General features: G+C 43.7%; 1 protein-coding gene across 17 annotated transcripts in view; it reads right to left on the bottom strand.

Annotated features, from left to right (window-relative positions):
* The window catches only part of LOC144139566 (uncharacterized), a 126,405-nt gene that overhangs the window by 64,545 nt on the left and 42,979 nt on the right, over positions 1–18,881 (bottom strand). For 16 of the 17 annotated variants that reach the window (XM_077671876.1, XM_077671875.1, XM_077671869.1 and 13 more), the window contains 6 exons: positions 16,454–16,480; positions 15,070–15,099; positions 11,562–11,603; positions 5,195–5,245; positions 2,104–2,154; positions 84–134 (listed from right to left, as the gene is read on the bottom strand). In XM_077671876.1, coding sequence (XP_077528002.1) covers positions 84–134; positions 2,104–2,154; positions 5,195–5,245; positions 11,562–11,603; positions 15,070–15,099; positions 16,454–16,480 — 252 coding nt within the window. The remainder of the gene's footprint in view (positions 1–83; positions 135–2,103; positions 2,155–5,194; positions 5,246–11,561; positions 11,604–15,069; positions 15,100–16,453; positions 16,481–18,881) is intronic. The other variant, XM_077671873.1, reaches the window with a different exon arrangement.

Genomic DNA, 18,881 nt, shown 5'->3' with positions numbered 1-18,881 from the left:
TATATTATCGTAGGATAATATCAAGCCAGTGAACAACAAATCTTTCATATTGGGACTTTCAATGAATAGCATCTTTCACTTACATGTGTTGGACGTTTCCACATCACTTATATCCACTGATGGTTCTGAAGGAGCTGAAAGAACGTCGATGAAACATTTTAGTAGTTTACCTAAAGGTAGCAAAGGACGTAAACTAGACAGTGAAAATCCGGGTTAGCCAAATTATTATAAATATATATATATATATATATATATATATATATATATATATATATATATATATATATATATATATATATATATATATATATACATATATACATATATATATATATATATATATATATATATATATATATATATATATATATATATATATATATATATATATACATTGTGAGCTTTCTTTGAGGCTACAGCCTGTATGCCACTATAGGTAGCAATTTCTCACTATCATCACCACCGGCTTGAGGTGATCACTTCATTTCCTGTACATACTCATCATCATCGACGAGCCCGCTTCTTCGGAGATCATCATCAGTGCTGGGGCTTGATCGCCATCTTGCGTTCTCGTCGACTCGCCTCCGAATAAAGGAGCTGCGAAGCCACGGTCTGGTCGCCTGCTATCTACGGCCTCACAATATATATATATATATATATATATATATATATATATATATATATATATATATATATATATATATATATATATATATATATATATATATATATATATATATATATATATATATATATATATATATATATATATGTTTATATATACAGGGTGTTTCAGCGAACACTTTCAGAAATTCTTAAAAGTAGGCTCTTCGAGAAAAAAAGAAGCCTTCTTCAGAAGGAGATTGCTAGCTGCGGCGGGCGACAGATAGTATCAAGGGTGTGCACATTAGTTAGGTGGATAATTAAACTCTACTATTGAACTTCTTAATTAGCGGAGTTTGGTGATTTTTGTCAATGGTGATCTTGTAGCCCCGGAGAAGGCGATTTCATATCAGTCTTTAAAACAACGAAAAAGTCGGTGTTTAAAGCCCTGTAGCGCGAGGAAACCTGCCGTCGTTTTTCGCTCAAAAACGAAACTCGGCGCACGAGGAGCGCTGGATGTCTTCAGCCACCGCAACGTCGGCTGGTGACATGTTTCAATGAATGTGGCGGCCAATTCGAAACGTAAGTGCAATTTCCCCTAGCTAGGAAGCCTCAGCATGCAGCCAAAGCCGCGTAAGCCCTTCTCGCCCAGCAAACAAACCTTTCCTTTGTCTGATGCGCTTTCTAACACGCAGCGATTATAAACAAACAGCAGATAAACCTAGCGAAAATAAAATGAACGGATGGTGACGTTTCGTATCTTCCACGTCTGGTAGCCACGTCAGATGTGGTCGAGACAATAAAAAAAACAAAAGAAAAACTGTCGCCAATGCCTACTAGGGCTCCCGAAACGGCGACCGTGTTGTGAACAATGGCTAGCCTCTTTCTGGCGTCTACCAACGAAAGAAAAGATAACGCTAGCCGTGATATACGGTGAGCGTTGATCATTGAAAAAATACAGGAGGCGATGGCGTTGATATCAGCTGATTCCCTAGCATGGGGAATAACCAGAGCCTTCTTGTATTGGGCGACACAGTCACTGCAACACGCCATCAGCGGATGTTGCGTTTGCGCTAGACTTCTGGCGCATCATGTGCGCTGCGTTTTGGTTTCATAGGGGAAAATACTTAATTTTTGTTTGCTGCAGGGCTCTACAGAGTGTATTTTTCTTTGCTTTAAAAACTGATCGGTTATCGTCGTCTCTGTAGCTACAAACTCGCCATTGGCAATAAACGCCAAAGTTCGCTAAATAAAAAGTTCATTAGACAGTTTTAGTTAATTAACTATGTAATTTTCATGTTTTTCATAAATGCTGACGACCGCCGAACGTGATAGCTTGTTCGTTAAGAGAATTCCTATTTTTCTTGAAAAGCCTACCTTCAGGAATATTTGAAAATGTTCACTGACACACCCTGTATATAGTATTGTAGGATTATATCAAGCCAGTGAACAACAAATCCTTCATATTGGGAATTTCAATGAATACAATCTTTCACTTACATGTGTTGGTGGTTTCCGCATCACTTATATCCACTGATGGTTGCGAAGTAGCTGAAAGAACGTCGATGAAACATTTTAGTACTGTACCTAAAGGTAACAACAAGACGTAAAATAAACAGTGAAAATCCATGTTAGCAACATTTATACATATATATATATATATTGAAAGGGGGTTTATTGGCTGGTAGATGCAGACGGTCGCAGAGGTCCAGAACCAGAGAGAGCGAGAGAGCCGACGGACGGTCACACCCACAGCCGCGCGGACCGAGCTCCGTTCACACGAGCGTCGGGTTGTCTGCTAGCAACATGGCGATGTCCGCTGGCACATGGCCATTAGAAGGGATTGTCCGCCGTTCCTAATTATTGCAGCCCGCGTTACGTCATTACAACTACTCCCCGGGGAATAAAGCTCCATCCTGGCGTGTCACGGGGCACACGACAATAGGGGATCATAACACGGCTTCAAATGCTGGACATGAAACAGTCTCCTTCCCGCGGCGACGGAGGTCTGAGGAAGGTGTCATGGGCTCTATGACGTAGTTCACCGGTGTCGTCCGTTCGAGGACACGGTAGGGTCAGTGAAACCGAGAAAGAAGCTTGCTACACAATCCTGGTGTGGTTGAGGGAATCCACAGCCACACCAGAGATCCTGGAGAATACGTCGGGTGGGTAGCTGTGTCGTCGTGCCGAGAGTTTTGATGCAACTGATCTTCAGTCGTAAAGGACCTTGCCAGTTGGCGGCATTCTTCCGCGTAATTGGCAGCTTCAGAAGCTGGGGAGCACTCGGAGCGATCCGGTCGGTAGGGGAGAACCGTATCAAGGGTACATGACGGCTCGCGACCATACAGGAGGAAAAAGAGCGAGAAACCTGTTGGGGCCTGAATGGCTGTATTGTACGCATAAGTCACGTAGGGCAGCACAAGGTCCCAGTCGTCGTGATAAAGCTGAGACGTACATCGACAGCATGTCGCCGAGGGTGCGGTTGAAGCGCTCATTGAGGCCGTTTGTCTCCGGATGCTACGCTGTACTTGTTCGATGGACAACACGGCACTCAGCGAGGAGGGCACGAATAACGTCGTACAGAAACACACGTCCCCTGTCGCTGAGGAGCTTACGAGGCGCCCCATGCCGCAGAATGAAGCGCCGTATGATGAAAGAGGCGACGTCTCGTGCTGTGGCGGCAGGCAGAGCCGCAGTCTTGCCATAGCGCGTCAGGTGATCGACGGCGACGATACCCCATCGTTTGCCGGAGACTGTGGTGGGCAAAGGTCCATGCAGGTCTGTACCAACACGGTCAAATGGTTTCTCCGGGCAAGGAAGCTGCTGCATTGGACCCACCGAGCAGGAAGGCGAAGACTTGCGACGCTGGCAGGTAGTGCATGACCTAACGTACTTGCGCACAAAGGTGTACATGCCACGCCAGTAATAGCGGAGACGGACGCGGTGGTATGTTTTTAAGAAGCCAGCCTTGGCACACGTTGGATCGGCATGAAGCGATGCGCAAATGTCGGTGTGAAGGTGCCGAGGAATTACGAGCAGCCACTTCCGCCCTTCGTTGAGGTAATTCCGCTGGTAGAGCAACCCGTCTCGAAGCCTGAAATGCATAGCTTGTCTGCGCAGGGCCCGAGGTTGTTCAGTACGGGAGACGTCCGAGAGCAAGGAGATGAGTGAAGCAATCCATGGGTCCTTGCGTTGTTCAGAGGGCATGTCAGTGAAAGAGAGAGGGTACACAAGAGCGTCGTCAGGCACGATGCAGGCATTCTCTGGTGACACTGGAGAACGGGATAAGGCATCAGCGGCGGAATGTTTGCGGCCAGACCGATATATGACACCTATGTCGTACTCTTGTAGCCATAAAGCCCAGCGAGCTAGCCGTCCAGACGGATCTTTTCGTGTGGACAACCAGCATAGCGCATAATGCTGTGTTACGACGTCGAAAGGGCCGCCATACAAGTAAGGTCGGAACTTATCTAGTGCCCAAACTATGGTCAAACAGTTTTTTTTCCGTGACGGAGTAGTTTGCCTCAGCCTTTGGAAGGGTACGGCTAGCGTAGGTGACAACGTACTCGTCAAAGCCGATTTTCGCTGAGCAAGCACAGCCCCAAGACCAACGGTGCTGGCATCAGTGTGAACCTCAGTGGGGGCGTTCGGGTGGAAATGCCGCAGGATAGGTGGCGACGTAAGAAGCTTCCGCAATGTCGCGAACGCGTTTTCACAAGCAGGGGACCACGAGGTCAGGTCTTTAGAGGTACCAGAGAGAAGCTGCGTCAATGGTGCAACGATGGTCGCAAAGTTGCGAACGAAGCGCCTCAACTAAGACCAGAGTCCGAGGAAGCTCCTGAGGGCCTTCACAGATGTCGGCTTCGGGAACTCCGCAACTGCCTTAAGCTTAGACGTGTCAGGTGGAACTCCATCCTTCGAAATGACGTGGCCCAAAATAGTGAGCTTGCGAGCGGCGAAGCGACATTTCTTGAGGTTGAGCTGCAGCTTTGCGTCGGCAAGACAAGTTAAAACTTGTTCTAATCGGTGTAAATATATCTCGAAATCCGGAGAAAAAACGACGATGCCGTCAAGGTAGCACAGGCATGCTTTCCATTTTAGTTTGCGCAAAATGCTGTCCATCATGCGCTCGAAAGTGGCAGGCGCATTACAAAGGCCGAACGTCATCACATTGAACTCATACAGGCCGTCCGGTGTTATGAAAACCGTCTTCGCGCGATCAGCCTCGGCCATAGATACCTGCCAGTACCCGGAGCGCAAGTCGAGCGACGTGAAAAATTCAGCACCCTGCAGACAGTCGAGGGCGTCATCAATACGCGGGAGAGGGTAGACATCCTTTCTATTTATCTTATTGAGGTGCCGGTTTTTCATGTTCTCATGTTTTTCATAAATGCTGACGTCAGCCCAACCTGATACTTTGTTCCTTAAGATAATTCAAGATAATTCCTATTTTTCTTGAAAAGCCTACCTTCAGGAATATTTGAAAATGTTCACTGACACACCCTGTATATAGTATTGTAGGATTATATCAAGCCAGTGAACAACAAATCCTTCATATTGGGAATTTCAATGAATACAATCTTTCACTTACATGTGTTGGTGGTTTCCGCATCACTTATATCCACTGATGGTTGTGAAGGAGCTGAAAGAACGTCGATAAAACATTTCAGTACTGTACCTAAAGGTAACAACAAGACGTAAAATAAGCAGTGAAAATCCATGTTAGCAACATTTATACATATATATATATATTGAAAGGGGGTTTATTGGCTGGTCGATGCAGACGTTCGCAGAGGTCCAGAACCACAGAAAGCGAGAGACCCGACGAACGGGCACACCCACAGCCGCGCAGACCGAGCTTCTTCTTCGTTCATACGAGCGGCTGGTTGTCTGCTAGCAACATGGCGATGTCCGATGGCACATAGCCATTACAAGGGATTGTCCGCAGTTCCTAATTATTGCATCCCGCGGTACCTCATTACATATATATATATATATATATATATATATATATATATATATATATATATATATATATATATATATATATATATATATATATATATATATATATATATATATATATATATATATATACATATATATATATATATTTATATTTATGTATATATATGTATATATATGTGTATGTGTATGCGTGTGTGTGTGTTTACATTGAAGTAAGCCTTTGCAGTTCATATGTGTTAGGCTGGGCGGCTTCTATAACTTTCTATATTCGTTTCTATAACTTTTCACTGTTTGTGCTTTATACAACGGAAAACATCGTTGATACCAATTTGTCGTTAATGTCCGGATGACGACTCGATGGTCTTAAAAAGCTCCGCTGGTCTTGTCGTGTGCGTTGTCTCAAGCTGCTAATCCCAGCAGTGAGAAATGTGAGTATGGTAGCGTGTAAGAGGGGGCCATTCGGTTCCCTACTTTTGGTATGCGTTCCCAGCCGATGTGCCCTGAATAGGGGTTGTCGTAGCATGCGTCTAACGTTTAAACTGGGAAGTAAATAAGGATACCTGGAAAAAAGCTTTTCCAGCTTGTGCATTCGAAGATTTCCAAAAGACAAACTTTTTGAAAAAAATGATGATAAGCTCCGTTTGACAGCCTTTCGAACGGCGACTTTTATTCCATTGACAGAGGTGGTTAGGTCGCTCAGCTACGTAGTCACACACTATTGGGCGCCTAGATCATTGTCTATCACGAATACTGAAAGCGCCGACCACGTCCGTGGCCGCCTAGGGTAGGCCCCAAGGTGTGGGGGCCACACAGTGGCGCCTGGATGATTCCTGTGGAATTTACAAGCGATGGTTACATGGAATTACTGCCAGAGGAGACTCCAGCGCCCGTGACAACACAATGAATTCGTGCTCCCCCCGGACGCATGGTGGTGTGTTACCACCTTTACCTGTCTGGCTATATATGGAGGGGGGGAATGTATAAACGGCCAATATAACGGCCAAAACACTACTTTCCGATGAAAATATTATTTTAAATATCTGAAAAACCACGCCTGTGGTTAGCGATCATAACCTCACAGATGTTTTTCTTCTTTGCGACCACGACATCTGAATGTGCGCCTTTTGTGGGTGCGCGTATTCCCGATTTTGCATCTTCGTTGAAATGGGGAATGATTAGCGAAGATCTTTGCAGTTTTAATGCTCACAGATCGGTTGGTTTCCATATCTCACTCAGCACATCAGGGCGATACTTTTCCTAAAGCAATGTGATGGCTCAGCACAACTTTACAAGTGTTTTAGAGCTCGCCGGTATACCAACGGGGCAACATATCTTCGCGCGATCTTAATTACCTCGGGTATTGGAAAGGTTAAAATGCTGATGTATATCCCCAAGTTTAAGACACACAAATTTACGCAAGAAAAAGGAACTCTAATGTGTCACACGCTTACAGTTTTTTTCTGGTTATAAATTGACACCGACATTGTGGTGCCCTTATAATTTTTTTTGTGTGTGAAGTGCTCGCTGAGGCGCCACGTGGGTACGTTAGGGTTATTGCGCTGGCGAAGCAAGGGTATCTCTTTATGCCATCTACTCACTATTCCATAACCCACTCGAAAGTTGGTGGTGTCTTGCCACAGCATCATTTAAACTCAATTCATTTGTATGGCGTTATAAAAATGGTCCTGTCAAAGTCCCTTTCAAATACTATATCTTGACAGTGACTAATCTTTAAGTCTACCAAAAAGGTGTAAATTCAGATGGTTGGAAGGACCGGTTGCGAAGGTTTTATTCTATGGGCGGAGACAGTGAACACGATTTTCGTATTTTAATCAGTCATAGGTGTTCATTGCAGAATTCTTATGTGCCGAATTTTTCTCGTCGCCTACCTGTCGAGGCCAGCCTGAGGACATTTTGATGGCTGTACCATATCCCCGCCGAGCTTGTTTCCGACTTGATTATGGTTCGCCTCACGCTCATGTGCGCACTCGCGGTAAAACCGTCCTCACGGACGTCGGGCTTCATCTTTGATGATAATTTGGTCATTGGAGAAGGCGTTTCGGGCATGTTTGAAAACGACAAAAAGCAGTTGGTACGACGTAGCCAAGCCCTTTACTTTCCGGTTATATTCCTTTACACCGACTAGAATTAGGATCCGGCTTAACGAACAGCACACGGAATCAGCAGACAAGAACGTCTACGCTTGCATAGAGGAGTGGTCAGATTGCTTTTTGAACAGCATTTTACCGTGTCTTAGAGGATTTCGTGACGGAGCTGAAAACACGGGCAAATATGGACGTCGAACCAAAATCCTAGGACTGAGCGTCCGCTGCTCTACAGACCAAGCTCTCTGCTGCTGGGTCTTCTTTGGTCAGGCGGGCTCTTATTTAACAACAGAGCTGCTATGCAAGCCGTAAGTTCGGTGTTGCAGGAAAATAAAGGAAGAAAATGCGCAGCGCTCGTGAGCGCATGCTCCGCGGCGACCGCTGAGCGTTCAGGGAAAGCGCAGTGGCTTTAGCAAAAAAACTGGCAAGAACCACAATGACCGAGAAAGTGCCAATAGCTCACGAGCGCGTGCCTCACGGTGACCACCCAGCCCCCTGCTCGCACAGTGCCCTTTGCAAAAAAAATGTCCGGGTGTTAATCCTGTATTCGCAATTGTCGACAAAAGCGGATAGTCTTTGTCGACATTTGTCAAATAAATGCCTCCCTTTGCTTTCCCAATCACCTCTCATGTTGCGGCTCTTGCGTCGCTCTCTGCCCAAGGTAAACACGCTAAAGGTTTGCTGAAGTCAATTTAAATATACCGCGTTCCACTGCTCCAGGCCAGGGGCCTCGATGACAGCATGGTCGTACGGCGGAGACGCGCGTGAACGAGGCGACCTACTTCAACGTTTCGTGAACCGCGTTGCCCAGAGCCCACGGGTGTTCCAAATAGAACGTGGAACCTATCTAGTGGGACCTTTTGTAGCTGTTGCCGCTTGAATTCTTCAAATGCCGCCAGAACCTATAGTGGTGCGGCCGACACCAGGTGGCAGTGAGAATTTTTTTCTTGATTAGATGTAGTATTTCATTTGGTACAAAATCAAGCATCTATGAATTTCTCTATAGTGGAACACTAAATATCCCTTCTTTAAATATTTTCTGTCTTATATTTGCGTAATGGCGTTTTCTCGTTCAAAATTGTTGACAAGTATGAACATAGGCACCGCACTTAGACGTTCTTATTTCGCTGTGAGTACATAAGACTATTCCGCGGACTTCATTTCACTTTGGCGGGGTGCTGAATCGAGTCACATACAGACAGGCATGCAAACATACATACAGACATTCCAAAATTTATGGGTTTAACTATTCCTAGAAAGACTAAGGTCTTCAAAAATAGTTGCGGCTTAGCTCAGCTAACCCTGGATATGCAAAGCAATAGCTTCGGTAAGTCTGGTTGAGTATTGGTTTCGCTTGGTTAACCATTAATGCAGCTGTATTCCCAACCACTGTTCAAAGCAATTCGGACCCGTGAAACGCTCACAGAAAGAGTCCTCACCTCCCTTTCATTCTTAGCGAATGCAGCGTTGCTCTTGCATATCGAACGCGGCGCAAGATGAGCCACATAGCCCGAGACGACACAGCAGCGCATGCGTGGGAGGCTGCGGGTTTGGTAAGCTGCAGATCAGCTGAGCGGCCGCCCCCGTCGCAGCCGCCTCCGCTACGCGAGCACTACCGAAAGCGGGGCCTTGTGCGCCGCGCCAACAGCGGGACCGGCGAATCAAGCGATGCGCTTCGAGTGGTGTGTCGATGGGGTTGTGTCTCCTGTGAATGGTTAACTTTCGTATCCTTTGCGAAATAGGTGGACAAAAGTAGTAAACCTTTGCTTTGAAAAACTGCCGCGCTATCGACAAGCGCTACCGCGCGTGTACTGCTTGGCATGAGGAACACGACGATATCGATGTATATGACGACGACTACCGCTAGCACGGTGCAAAGCAGTGTCATATATGTAAAAAATCAATTTATTACTTGTAAAAATGCGTGGTGATGTGTCCTTTAGTTCTCACGTCGAAAGAAGTCCTGCACCTTTGCTATGGTTCAAGCCTTCCGCGACTTAGTGCCAGCATCGCCACCTGAGCAAGTGAAAGTATACAAGTCTCAGGACGACTTTTCATCCTCCACTCGTCGTGAAGAAGACGATCAGCTTTTCGATGCGTATTCCCACGATTATTAGCACGGCAACTACACAAATAAACACTGATGCCTAAACGTAGCTATGTGTCCGGAAATGCTCATCTACAACGGCCTCGGCATTTAGGTCTAGCGGGTGCGTGCAAGTTTCCATAATTTTTCTAATCCTGGGTGGTGCCTCTAAACTCTACGGCGGGGTAAGAGCTCTGGATTTACTCGGAGGATTTCCTATACCAACGCTCCCTAAACTGAGGCGGTTGCTGGGCACGTAGTTTAAAGTAACTTGATATAAGGGGCGCGTATATAATTACGGGAAGGACATACCGCTGTCTACAGAGCGGAGTGGAGCATACCGTAGTGTTGTGCCTGATTTTTGTGAATAATTTTATTGTTTTTATCGTAGGAAAGCAGCTGCATTCAAACAGGCGAGCTGATTGGAACCACGCCCAATCTTTTGCAGTGCACAGTCAATACTACTCACCCAAACCGCAGAGTTGGTGGCTGTTGCGTAAGGTCTCTAAGAACAACAGAACTGGCGGCCATATCATCCGAGCTCTTATGCGCTGTCTTGCGTGAAACGGTTCATTCATCTCCAGCTTTCCTTGGAAAATAAATTTTATATCCATCTATCTATCCATGGGTGCTTTGTGATTAGGCTGCCCGGGTAACTTCTCCAGTGCTCCATGAGGTTGGTCGCCAGAGCACATCTTACAACTGGTGGTGAGCAAGACCTCCTTTTTAGTCTCCGTTTGGTGAACCGAACATGCACAGCCTGTCTACAGCAGTCGAAGGGCAGGAAAAGCACTGACTCGGCTACGCACCGAAAATGTAAGCGCGTTCGGGCGAAGAATCGGTGCAGGACTGAGAAATGATGAAAATAACCAAAAAACAATTATATGAGGCGGTCTAGTTTTTCCTTACGCCTCCTGCTGTTCAGCGTTGTTGCCCTAGCTGGGTGTTGGACCACGCATAGCAGACGCAGAATCTGCCCCTATGTTTGGTCTCAAAGCGATTTCTATTGCCGACCACAGCATGAGTTAATCCGAAAGCCTGAATGATTACTAAACAGTCTGAAGGCTTCCCTTTGCTCGAAATGGCACAACGATTTGCACGTGTTCCTCGAAGCATGAGCAGACAGCGGTAGTTTTCTTTTTTTTTTGTCCTCTTTCTGCGCGGAACACAAACCAGAGGGTTGGTTCCCTTTCTGTGCTATAGACGCTTGAGTCGCTCATGCTCGTGAAGACACAAAACAATGACGAAAGTACTATCTTTGCGTGTGTGTATGTGTGTGTGTGTGTGTGTTCTTTTGTAGCATCTTTTCCTTTAACGGCATTGTTTCATGCGAGTACATTGAATGTTGGTGCCTTGCGCTGTTCCAAGAGCCTTGCTTTTACCGTCAGAGGGAGCCCTACTTTGCTGCGCGCTATTACCTTGCTAACTTTCTCGGTTTCACCACGTGGCAACCTGTCTCTTGAGGTGGCTAAGCAAGAGTCCGATGGTATTGCTCCTCCGCTAAGAGACGTTCAATACTATCGAAATAAGCAGAATATAAGGGATCATACAAATGGGAAGGATAGCGCTGTCTTCCCGCTTCTTCTCACCTACGAAGAGCTTGAACATACCCGCCCTTCCCAGCTGCTAATCAGTCTGCGCAACTCAAAAGAACGAGCAACTTTGACTCCTGGCCGAAACAAAATCCCATCAAACAAATTATATCACCAGGCTCAACTTTTCTAAAACCACTAATGTGCGCACACTTCAAATACAAGAGTCTGGAACAAGATTTGTACATTATGTATTTCATTACTCACCTTCAGTACCAGCGCTCTCTTCTACGGTAGGTTCTCCCTCGCCTATACGTGCAAAAACATTTGATGAATACATTCAGGGCATTATTCCCAACCTAAGATCAAGATGGCCTTGAGGTCTCTTTTTAATCCTTACATTCGTTGATATATGTTCAAAGTTCAAGCCTACTGCAAGCTAAAAGTGCCTGTTATTTGGTATTCATAAAAATAACAGTCAGTTCATTTTTTGGTAGTAAATACCTGCAGAATACACAGCAATATTTCCCAGATGAAGAATAGTTTCGAAATAAAAACCCACAATAATAATCCTAAGAACAAAATAAGAGTTTTAAGCAGGGACAAATCTTTGTGCAAGGAAGTGGACTTCACAAGGTAATGTCATCCGGCATAATGACGCTAACGCACAAAGGTGGGTATTTCGGGACGGACTAGGTCTGGAGTAAGACCGTGAAAGCAATAGTAAAACAGATGAACGAATTTGTGAGGCAAAAAAAAGACTTGAGACAAGCAAAACATGAGTGAGTGGAGGTGGAAGGAAGAAGAGCAGACCGTCAATGCATAAAAATGGTGGGATAGTGAAGAGGAAGTTTTAAGCATTCGAAACTTGGAAGCAGAAATTTCAATGGCTATGACATCTGGTGCAACTAAAACTGGTTCCCTGCGGCGCGAGTCTGACGGGGAGTAACGGCTTCTGTATTTTTTGTCATCGACGGAATAGTCATGTGAAATTTCCAATACTAATGAACTTCATCATTTAAAGTATAGCCAATTATTGGGGGAATCTTAAGCCCAGCTGTTTCTCATAGCTGGAATAAACACTACCTGCCTGATCGCGCAAAATGCAGGGAGATCTACAAGGACACGTCATAACTAGCACACTATTTTCTGGAGTAAGATACGTCAGCGTCTTAGCACATTTTTATGGCGAAATTTTTCTTGTGAATATAAAGCTTTCTACCCATGATTGCACTACATATATTTGCTATAAACACCCGCAAAGATCACATAAGTCTACACAATGTGCAAAACACTCTACGAACCTGTTGCAACAACCGGCCAATGACGCTTACCCTGAACACCTGCTTTGTTGAAAATACCCTTGAAGAACACAGGTCATAATTTCTTTCTTCATTCTTAAAAATTCACTGTCCCTAACTCCCGGACATAAATACCGCAGTGTAACAACACCCTATGTTTAGGAGGAATGGGGCTAGCACATTGTAGCATCAGTTTTGTTAGGGAGCACGAGGTCGCGGGTTCGATTCCCGGCCGCGGCGGCCGCTTTTCTGATGGAGGCGAAAAGCAAAAACGCCCGTGTGTACGAGATTTCGGCGCACGTTAAAGATCCCCAGGTGGTCAAAATTAATCCGGAGCCCTCCACTACGGCGCGCCTCATCGCCTGCGTTGCGTCGGCGCGTTAAACCCTACAATCAATCAATCAATCAGTTTTGTTAGGGTCTCCGATGCTTAATAGGTGACGCTTTTTGGTGCGCGCCTGCAGAAACAAGCTTACATACGTGATAAAACGTTTGTGATACCTAGGTTGTGTGCGCCACTATTGTTTGGGGTTTCTTTTACTGTCAATATTATCACTAAGTTTGAAAGAATGAAGACGAATGAAATTGGATATACAGGGTGTCCCAGCTATCATGCACCAAGATTTAAAAAAAGAGAAATTGCGTAACTCGAAGAAAACCTAGTGCATAATGTTTGCAGTACTGTGAAGAAGCGGGGAGTAATTTTTTCGTTAATGAGACTTAATTAATTGATTGTAATTAATTATCTAACCCGAGAAATACTGTCCCAATCACTTAAGTGTCAATGAGGAACTTGTAGGTAACCACGAGGGGCATCTAACTGCGCTATTTTCAGCGACGAACTAATTGCGTACTCATTTATTCTGACTGATAAAGGAAACCCGCGAAATATGAAAAATACCACGTGACGACCCTTACGCGCGCATTGTAAAGCAGCGTCCCCAAACGAAGCTGATTGAAAGCAACTGCTTCGCGTGTTACCCGCCCGAAGAGACAGCGCATCACCTTGATAATAGCATGCATGGAAGGAGCAGCAGTAGCAAGATTCGCGGGACGCGTGTGCAGATAAGGAACAAACTCGGTCGCGATTTCTTCTTTCTTTCTTTTGTCTATTTCATTCTGGCTAACTCAGAGGCAGCCTGTTTGAGGGCGTTGCTTTACGGTGCGCGCGGAGGCGCCGTCACGTGGTATTTTTCATATTTCGCGGGTTTCCTTTATTAGTCAGAATAAATGTGTACGCAATTAGTTCATCGCTGAAAATACCGCAGTTAGATGCCCCTCGTGGTTACCTACAAGTGCCTCATTGACACTTTAGTGATTAGGACAGTATTTCTCGAGTTAGATAATTAATTACAATTAGTTAATTAAGTCTCATTAAAGAAAAAAATACTGCCCGTTTCTTCACAGTACTGCAAACATTATGCACCAGGTTTCTTTCGAGTTACACCTTTACTCTTTTTTTAAATCTTGGTGCATGATAGTTGGGACACCCTGTATATACAATCAGTAGCGGTTCTCTCACTCATCTGAACTTATTAGAAAGGCTCGAATCCTAAATCTTTAAAACAGACCGAAATCAGCATTCCTAAGAAAGATGTACTAGTTGGATCATAGCAAAATAATATTTACAAATTCAAGACGTTATTGGTAAATAAGAAGAATGTCTCACTAGAAGCATTCCGAATTGTTTAGCTGCTGTTGCTTCTGCACAGGATCATTTAGATAATCATTCTATGCAGTAGTAAATAACACCGGGGAACCCATTGAGTGCGTTAAAAATAAACTGTGCTTTAGTGGATAACTTTACCACTTTGGGTAACTTTACCAATATCTATAGCGACAGCATAATAACAAATCCCGTTTTCCTGAGAATTTCAAAAATTAGCCTTGCTTTGCGCATGTTTTCTGTCGTTGTTACAATATTGAACAGAAATACTTATTTTCACGTTATATTCACGGGTACAATATTGAGCGACGATTGCTGTTTTTATCTACGTATATTAGACCAAGTTGCGCTATGTCAAACTAAATATAAGGAATACGTTATACCTGAACGCGCAATTTTTATTCTTGCAATTCTCTGGCGATCAGACAAATATTACGGGTAATTGTTTACCTGCTACATATATTCCCCATACATGCGTGTGTTATATAACAGGAATATTACAAATAATTGTGTTGCTTTGCTTCTGTTTATGAAAATGCCATTTCAGGTAAAATTCAATAAATCTAATGGCAGTTTGTATAAATAATGGCGTATTAAAATAGAAAGCTTTCACTGCAAAACTCTGCAAGTATTAGGAGTGCAATTTTGCCGAAAGATATTATCATGAACATGCGCAAATATTTGAGTTTATTTTACCTTTTGAGGTGGTACGTTTATGAGCACCAGTACCGCATTTTTTATGTGCCAAATTTACTGGTGGTCTTTAGGTAACACTGGCCAACGTACACAGAAATTTTTAGTGACCAACCTGTGTTTGGGGTTGAATTGGATTCGGTACCTGCAAACATTCAGAAAATGAAGGCATTCCACTTTACACCTGCACAATGAAACATGAAACCGAAAGTGTTATTTCGTTGTATTGTAAGGAAAGATGGTGCCAGTGCCAGTGCCTTTAAAGGCACTGGCACTACTTCTCAAGCGCCTGACGCACAACAAAGAGGGGAGTCGTTGTTTAATTATTGATGGAGATTAAATCAATTCAAAACGGGGTGATAAACATAAATATTGTAAAAAAGGCTATTCAGGAGATAATTAAACTATTCTGTTAGTATTGACTAGAAGACAATTTCAAAACTAGCAAATCTCACAAAAACAGTTGACGTATTTCCGACAGAGTAAAATACTTCCTGACAAATTTAATAGTGTAATTCACAAACGCCCAGAAATGAGCCAGTCGCTGGACGATTTGGAAAATATTTAAGGTATTTCGTTCCTACCCGCTACCTGTATTGTAACAGACCTCTCAACACCTACCACATCTTCTTCTCCTGCCCCTAACAGCCATACCCCCACCCGAACTTTTGCTCTGCGCAGTGGGAGTCCGAGCTGACCAGCTCCGCAACGAAGTGCCAGTTCGCCATTGTGCGGCGCGCCCGGGATGCTGCCCGGGCAAAAGGCCTCCTGTACTTATGGGGCTAACCACTACTTTCAATCGCTCCCCTTTAAACTCAATTAACGTTTTATCATCCAGCCATATCCTAAGGGCAACTGAAAAACACCCCCTAGAGCCCGTGTATTCACTACTCCCCATAGACAATATATTTTAGCACGAAACGAGTGGGCTTAGGTGGGACAGCCATCTGTATCGATCATAGCATAAAAACGGCGAAGCGTTTTAGTGCAGGGAAAAAGTGCTACACGAGAAGAATGTTTGTCTTTTCCTTGATGCTCCTTTTGCAAAAAACGTCAGAGAAGGATATCTTAATCCTGCCTGTGTCATTACGAATAAATGAGCTATATATAAAAGAGGTGTCTCAAATAAAACCTTGCTTAGTGCAGTGGCCGTACACATGATTTTATAATGTGCAGCGCCGCTTCCACTGGTTTTTACACACGGCCATGCCCTTATAGATTAAGCCGAGCATGTATGTGTATAAAATGGGACAAATATTTATTACTCTGTGTTGTCACTTCCCTTATATCTTAACCGTAACACTGGCTTCGAGTGAAATACTTCGAGAAACCTCGTCCTTTCATTCATAGAAAAACTTTTGCAAGAATACGCGGTAAACAAGAAATGGTTCCCGCAATATGAAATTGTTTGCAGAGATACCTGTACTATCATAGCATCAAAAAGGAAAGCAATAAAGGTGTCTACGAAAACGACAATGGAAACCGCAAACGTTACTTACTTGACGGTTGCAAATCAGGTAAAGATACTGCAAAGTAAAAAGCGTAGGAAATAACAATTGCTTACTATAAAAAACGATGTTCTCAGAAAAAGGAAACCAGTTATTGTCCAATAATTTTGGACAAAATACCCCAAAACAATTTTCGGCGATGCATTTTGTAGTTTCTTTATACACGGTACCACGCAGCCGTAGGAATAAGGGTTTATAGATATATGTGCGTTAAAAAGCAGCGCAACTCTTTCAAAGACGTGTTCGTACGGCACGATTTTATTCGACGTCTTCACACACTTTGGTCTTCTGAAGTTCGCCAAACATATAAGAACAGCGTTCATCACTCGAGTCTCTAGTTCTTTTGAAAAGGTTGCTTTTCGGTATTATACACTACAATCAGGGGTCCAAATTTTCTTTTAATCGCTTCTCATGCTTCAAACTTTCCGCCTTGAGACTTGTATTATGTTTGAATACTGATGCAGAAATTGCTATGTTTGACTGATTGAACTTAATTTGAGGTAACGCGTATTTGTTTACCGATGGTTGGGCACTTTCCTTTCATGCATTTTGAATGGGAATAAAAGCGACCTCATTGCCGAGGTAAGTTAGGTTTTTTATTTCTATGTAATTTTGTGGGGAAACTTTTAATATAACTTCTGCGTTATAAGGTTTGGAATGAATACTGCCGCAGAATAGGATGTAGTTCATTTAGAGCCATATATTTTGCTAATGTCCTTTTGCATGTTTTATTGCTGTATTGTAAAGAGTCATTTTGCCGATATTGTAATGTTTGCCGGTTTCAAGGCTGTAAAAATGAGACATTTTCTCTACGCGTAAGGACAACGCTATTGTTCGAAATATTGCTGTTTTTTTAAATAGAGTTATTTATTACATTTGTTGATTTGGATGGTAGGCGATTGTAGAAGGCATATCAAATACCTTAATACCTTTTTAACCCTTTCGAAACAATTATCGCACGAGCAGTTCGGACACCGCCGACCTTGGCGCTCAACGAGCATTTTTCGCAGTGGCTGCAGCAGCATCAGCTTGCCACAGAGCGTCGATTTCTCTGGATGTTGTAATTCCAGTATTCATACTCAGTAAAAAAGCAAGGTGACAAGCCGTAACGTTTGGAGCTACTGCACGGAATGACCAGTGGGAGCTCTGAAGCAAAGTGACCCCATATAAACACAACTTTGTTAATGCTTACATTGAACGTGTTATGTAGAGGCCCTGTGTACAACAAATTACTAATATCAATTTCGTTACACCATGTGATATTCGAAATTTATAATTAAAAATATATATTGAACACAAAGAGCAATCGCATTTTTGTTCAAAAATTTTCCAGATGTTCGTCCACAATTTGCCCAGCAAAAACTCGCCATGAGCAATAGGTCAATGTCTGGTCCTCACGCTGTAAGCTGGCCAGTTGCAACCCACTACTCCAGGAAACAAAAAGAAAATGGGTTGGGTAGGTACTGTCTTTTTGAACTAGGTGGTAGGTGCCTTTACAGACGGAACAAGAAAGGCAGTTGTAGGGGTAAGGGGGGCAGATTAAGAAGAGTATCAAGGTCTTGTACGACCTGGGCGTACAAGACCTAAGTTGTCGACGACAACATAGAGCCGTCTGGCTTTTACAGCGGGGAGAAGGGAGTGATGCGGATTTACTATAGATATATAGAATTTATTTCCATCGGGATATCAGCGGTGGTTTTGTGGGAAGTTGGAAGGTCCCCTTCTGTTGATAAAAAGCCCCACACCGTGAGAACGTGACAGCAGCGCCTGCTGAGATTTGTTTGAAATTGGTCAACGCTATCTCATATTAGTCGAAAAAGGCCCTTGCATGTGACCCATGTCTGCCCAATTGTTTTTATGCTGTTTATTTTCGTCTGTATGTTGGGGTGATTAGATGCGGATAGCTTTGTCATCTAAATGTGTACCGAAATTTTCCCCGTTACTGAATGACATCATCACTATATCAAGGTAATACCAAATCTGCTACTCTGTTCTGCTCTTGAAGCTGAGCTAAACAAACTAACAATGACAACGTCAAGTAACTTTTGCACGCGTAATGAAAAATACGCACAAACTGCACTGTTCGCTGTGCTTTTATAGAACACTAAATGCCAAATTTTTGTTAGCAGCAAGGGTATCTTCCTTTATAGGTACTCATATGCTAGTTTATTTGCCGGTTAAATGGCTTCTATTGATAAAACCACAGACTAAATTGTTTTCTTGTAATTTCCCAGAACCGAACATAGACGCGGGAAGCAACACCACAACAGAAGCGCGTGGCGTCTGATGTCACTGATTAGCTTAGGGTAGTGCTCATCAAATACGACTATGCTAGATAAAGATCTAAATATATACGAAGGGTGTACACGATGCCGTTTCTCAAGAGTGCGCAAAAACAAATCACGCTAGATAGGTGTCC

Source organism: Haemaphysalis longicornis, unplaced genomic scaffold (assembly GCF_048455015.1).
Source record: "Haemaphysalis longicornis isolate Haplotype H1 unplaced genomic scaffold, Haemaphysalis longicornis Haplotype H1 scaffold_5, whole genome shotgun sequence".
In the NCBI taxonomy this organism is placed as follows: domain Eukaryota; kingdom Metazoa; phylum Arthropoda; class Arachnida; order Ixodida; family Ixodidae; genus Haemaphysalis; species Haemaphysalis longicornis.
Note: the sequence above shows the minus strand (reverse complement) of the source record. Positions and strands in the feature narration are given on the sequence as shown.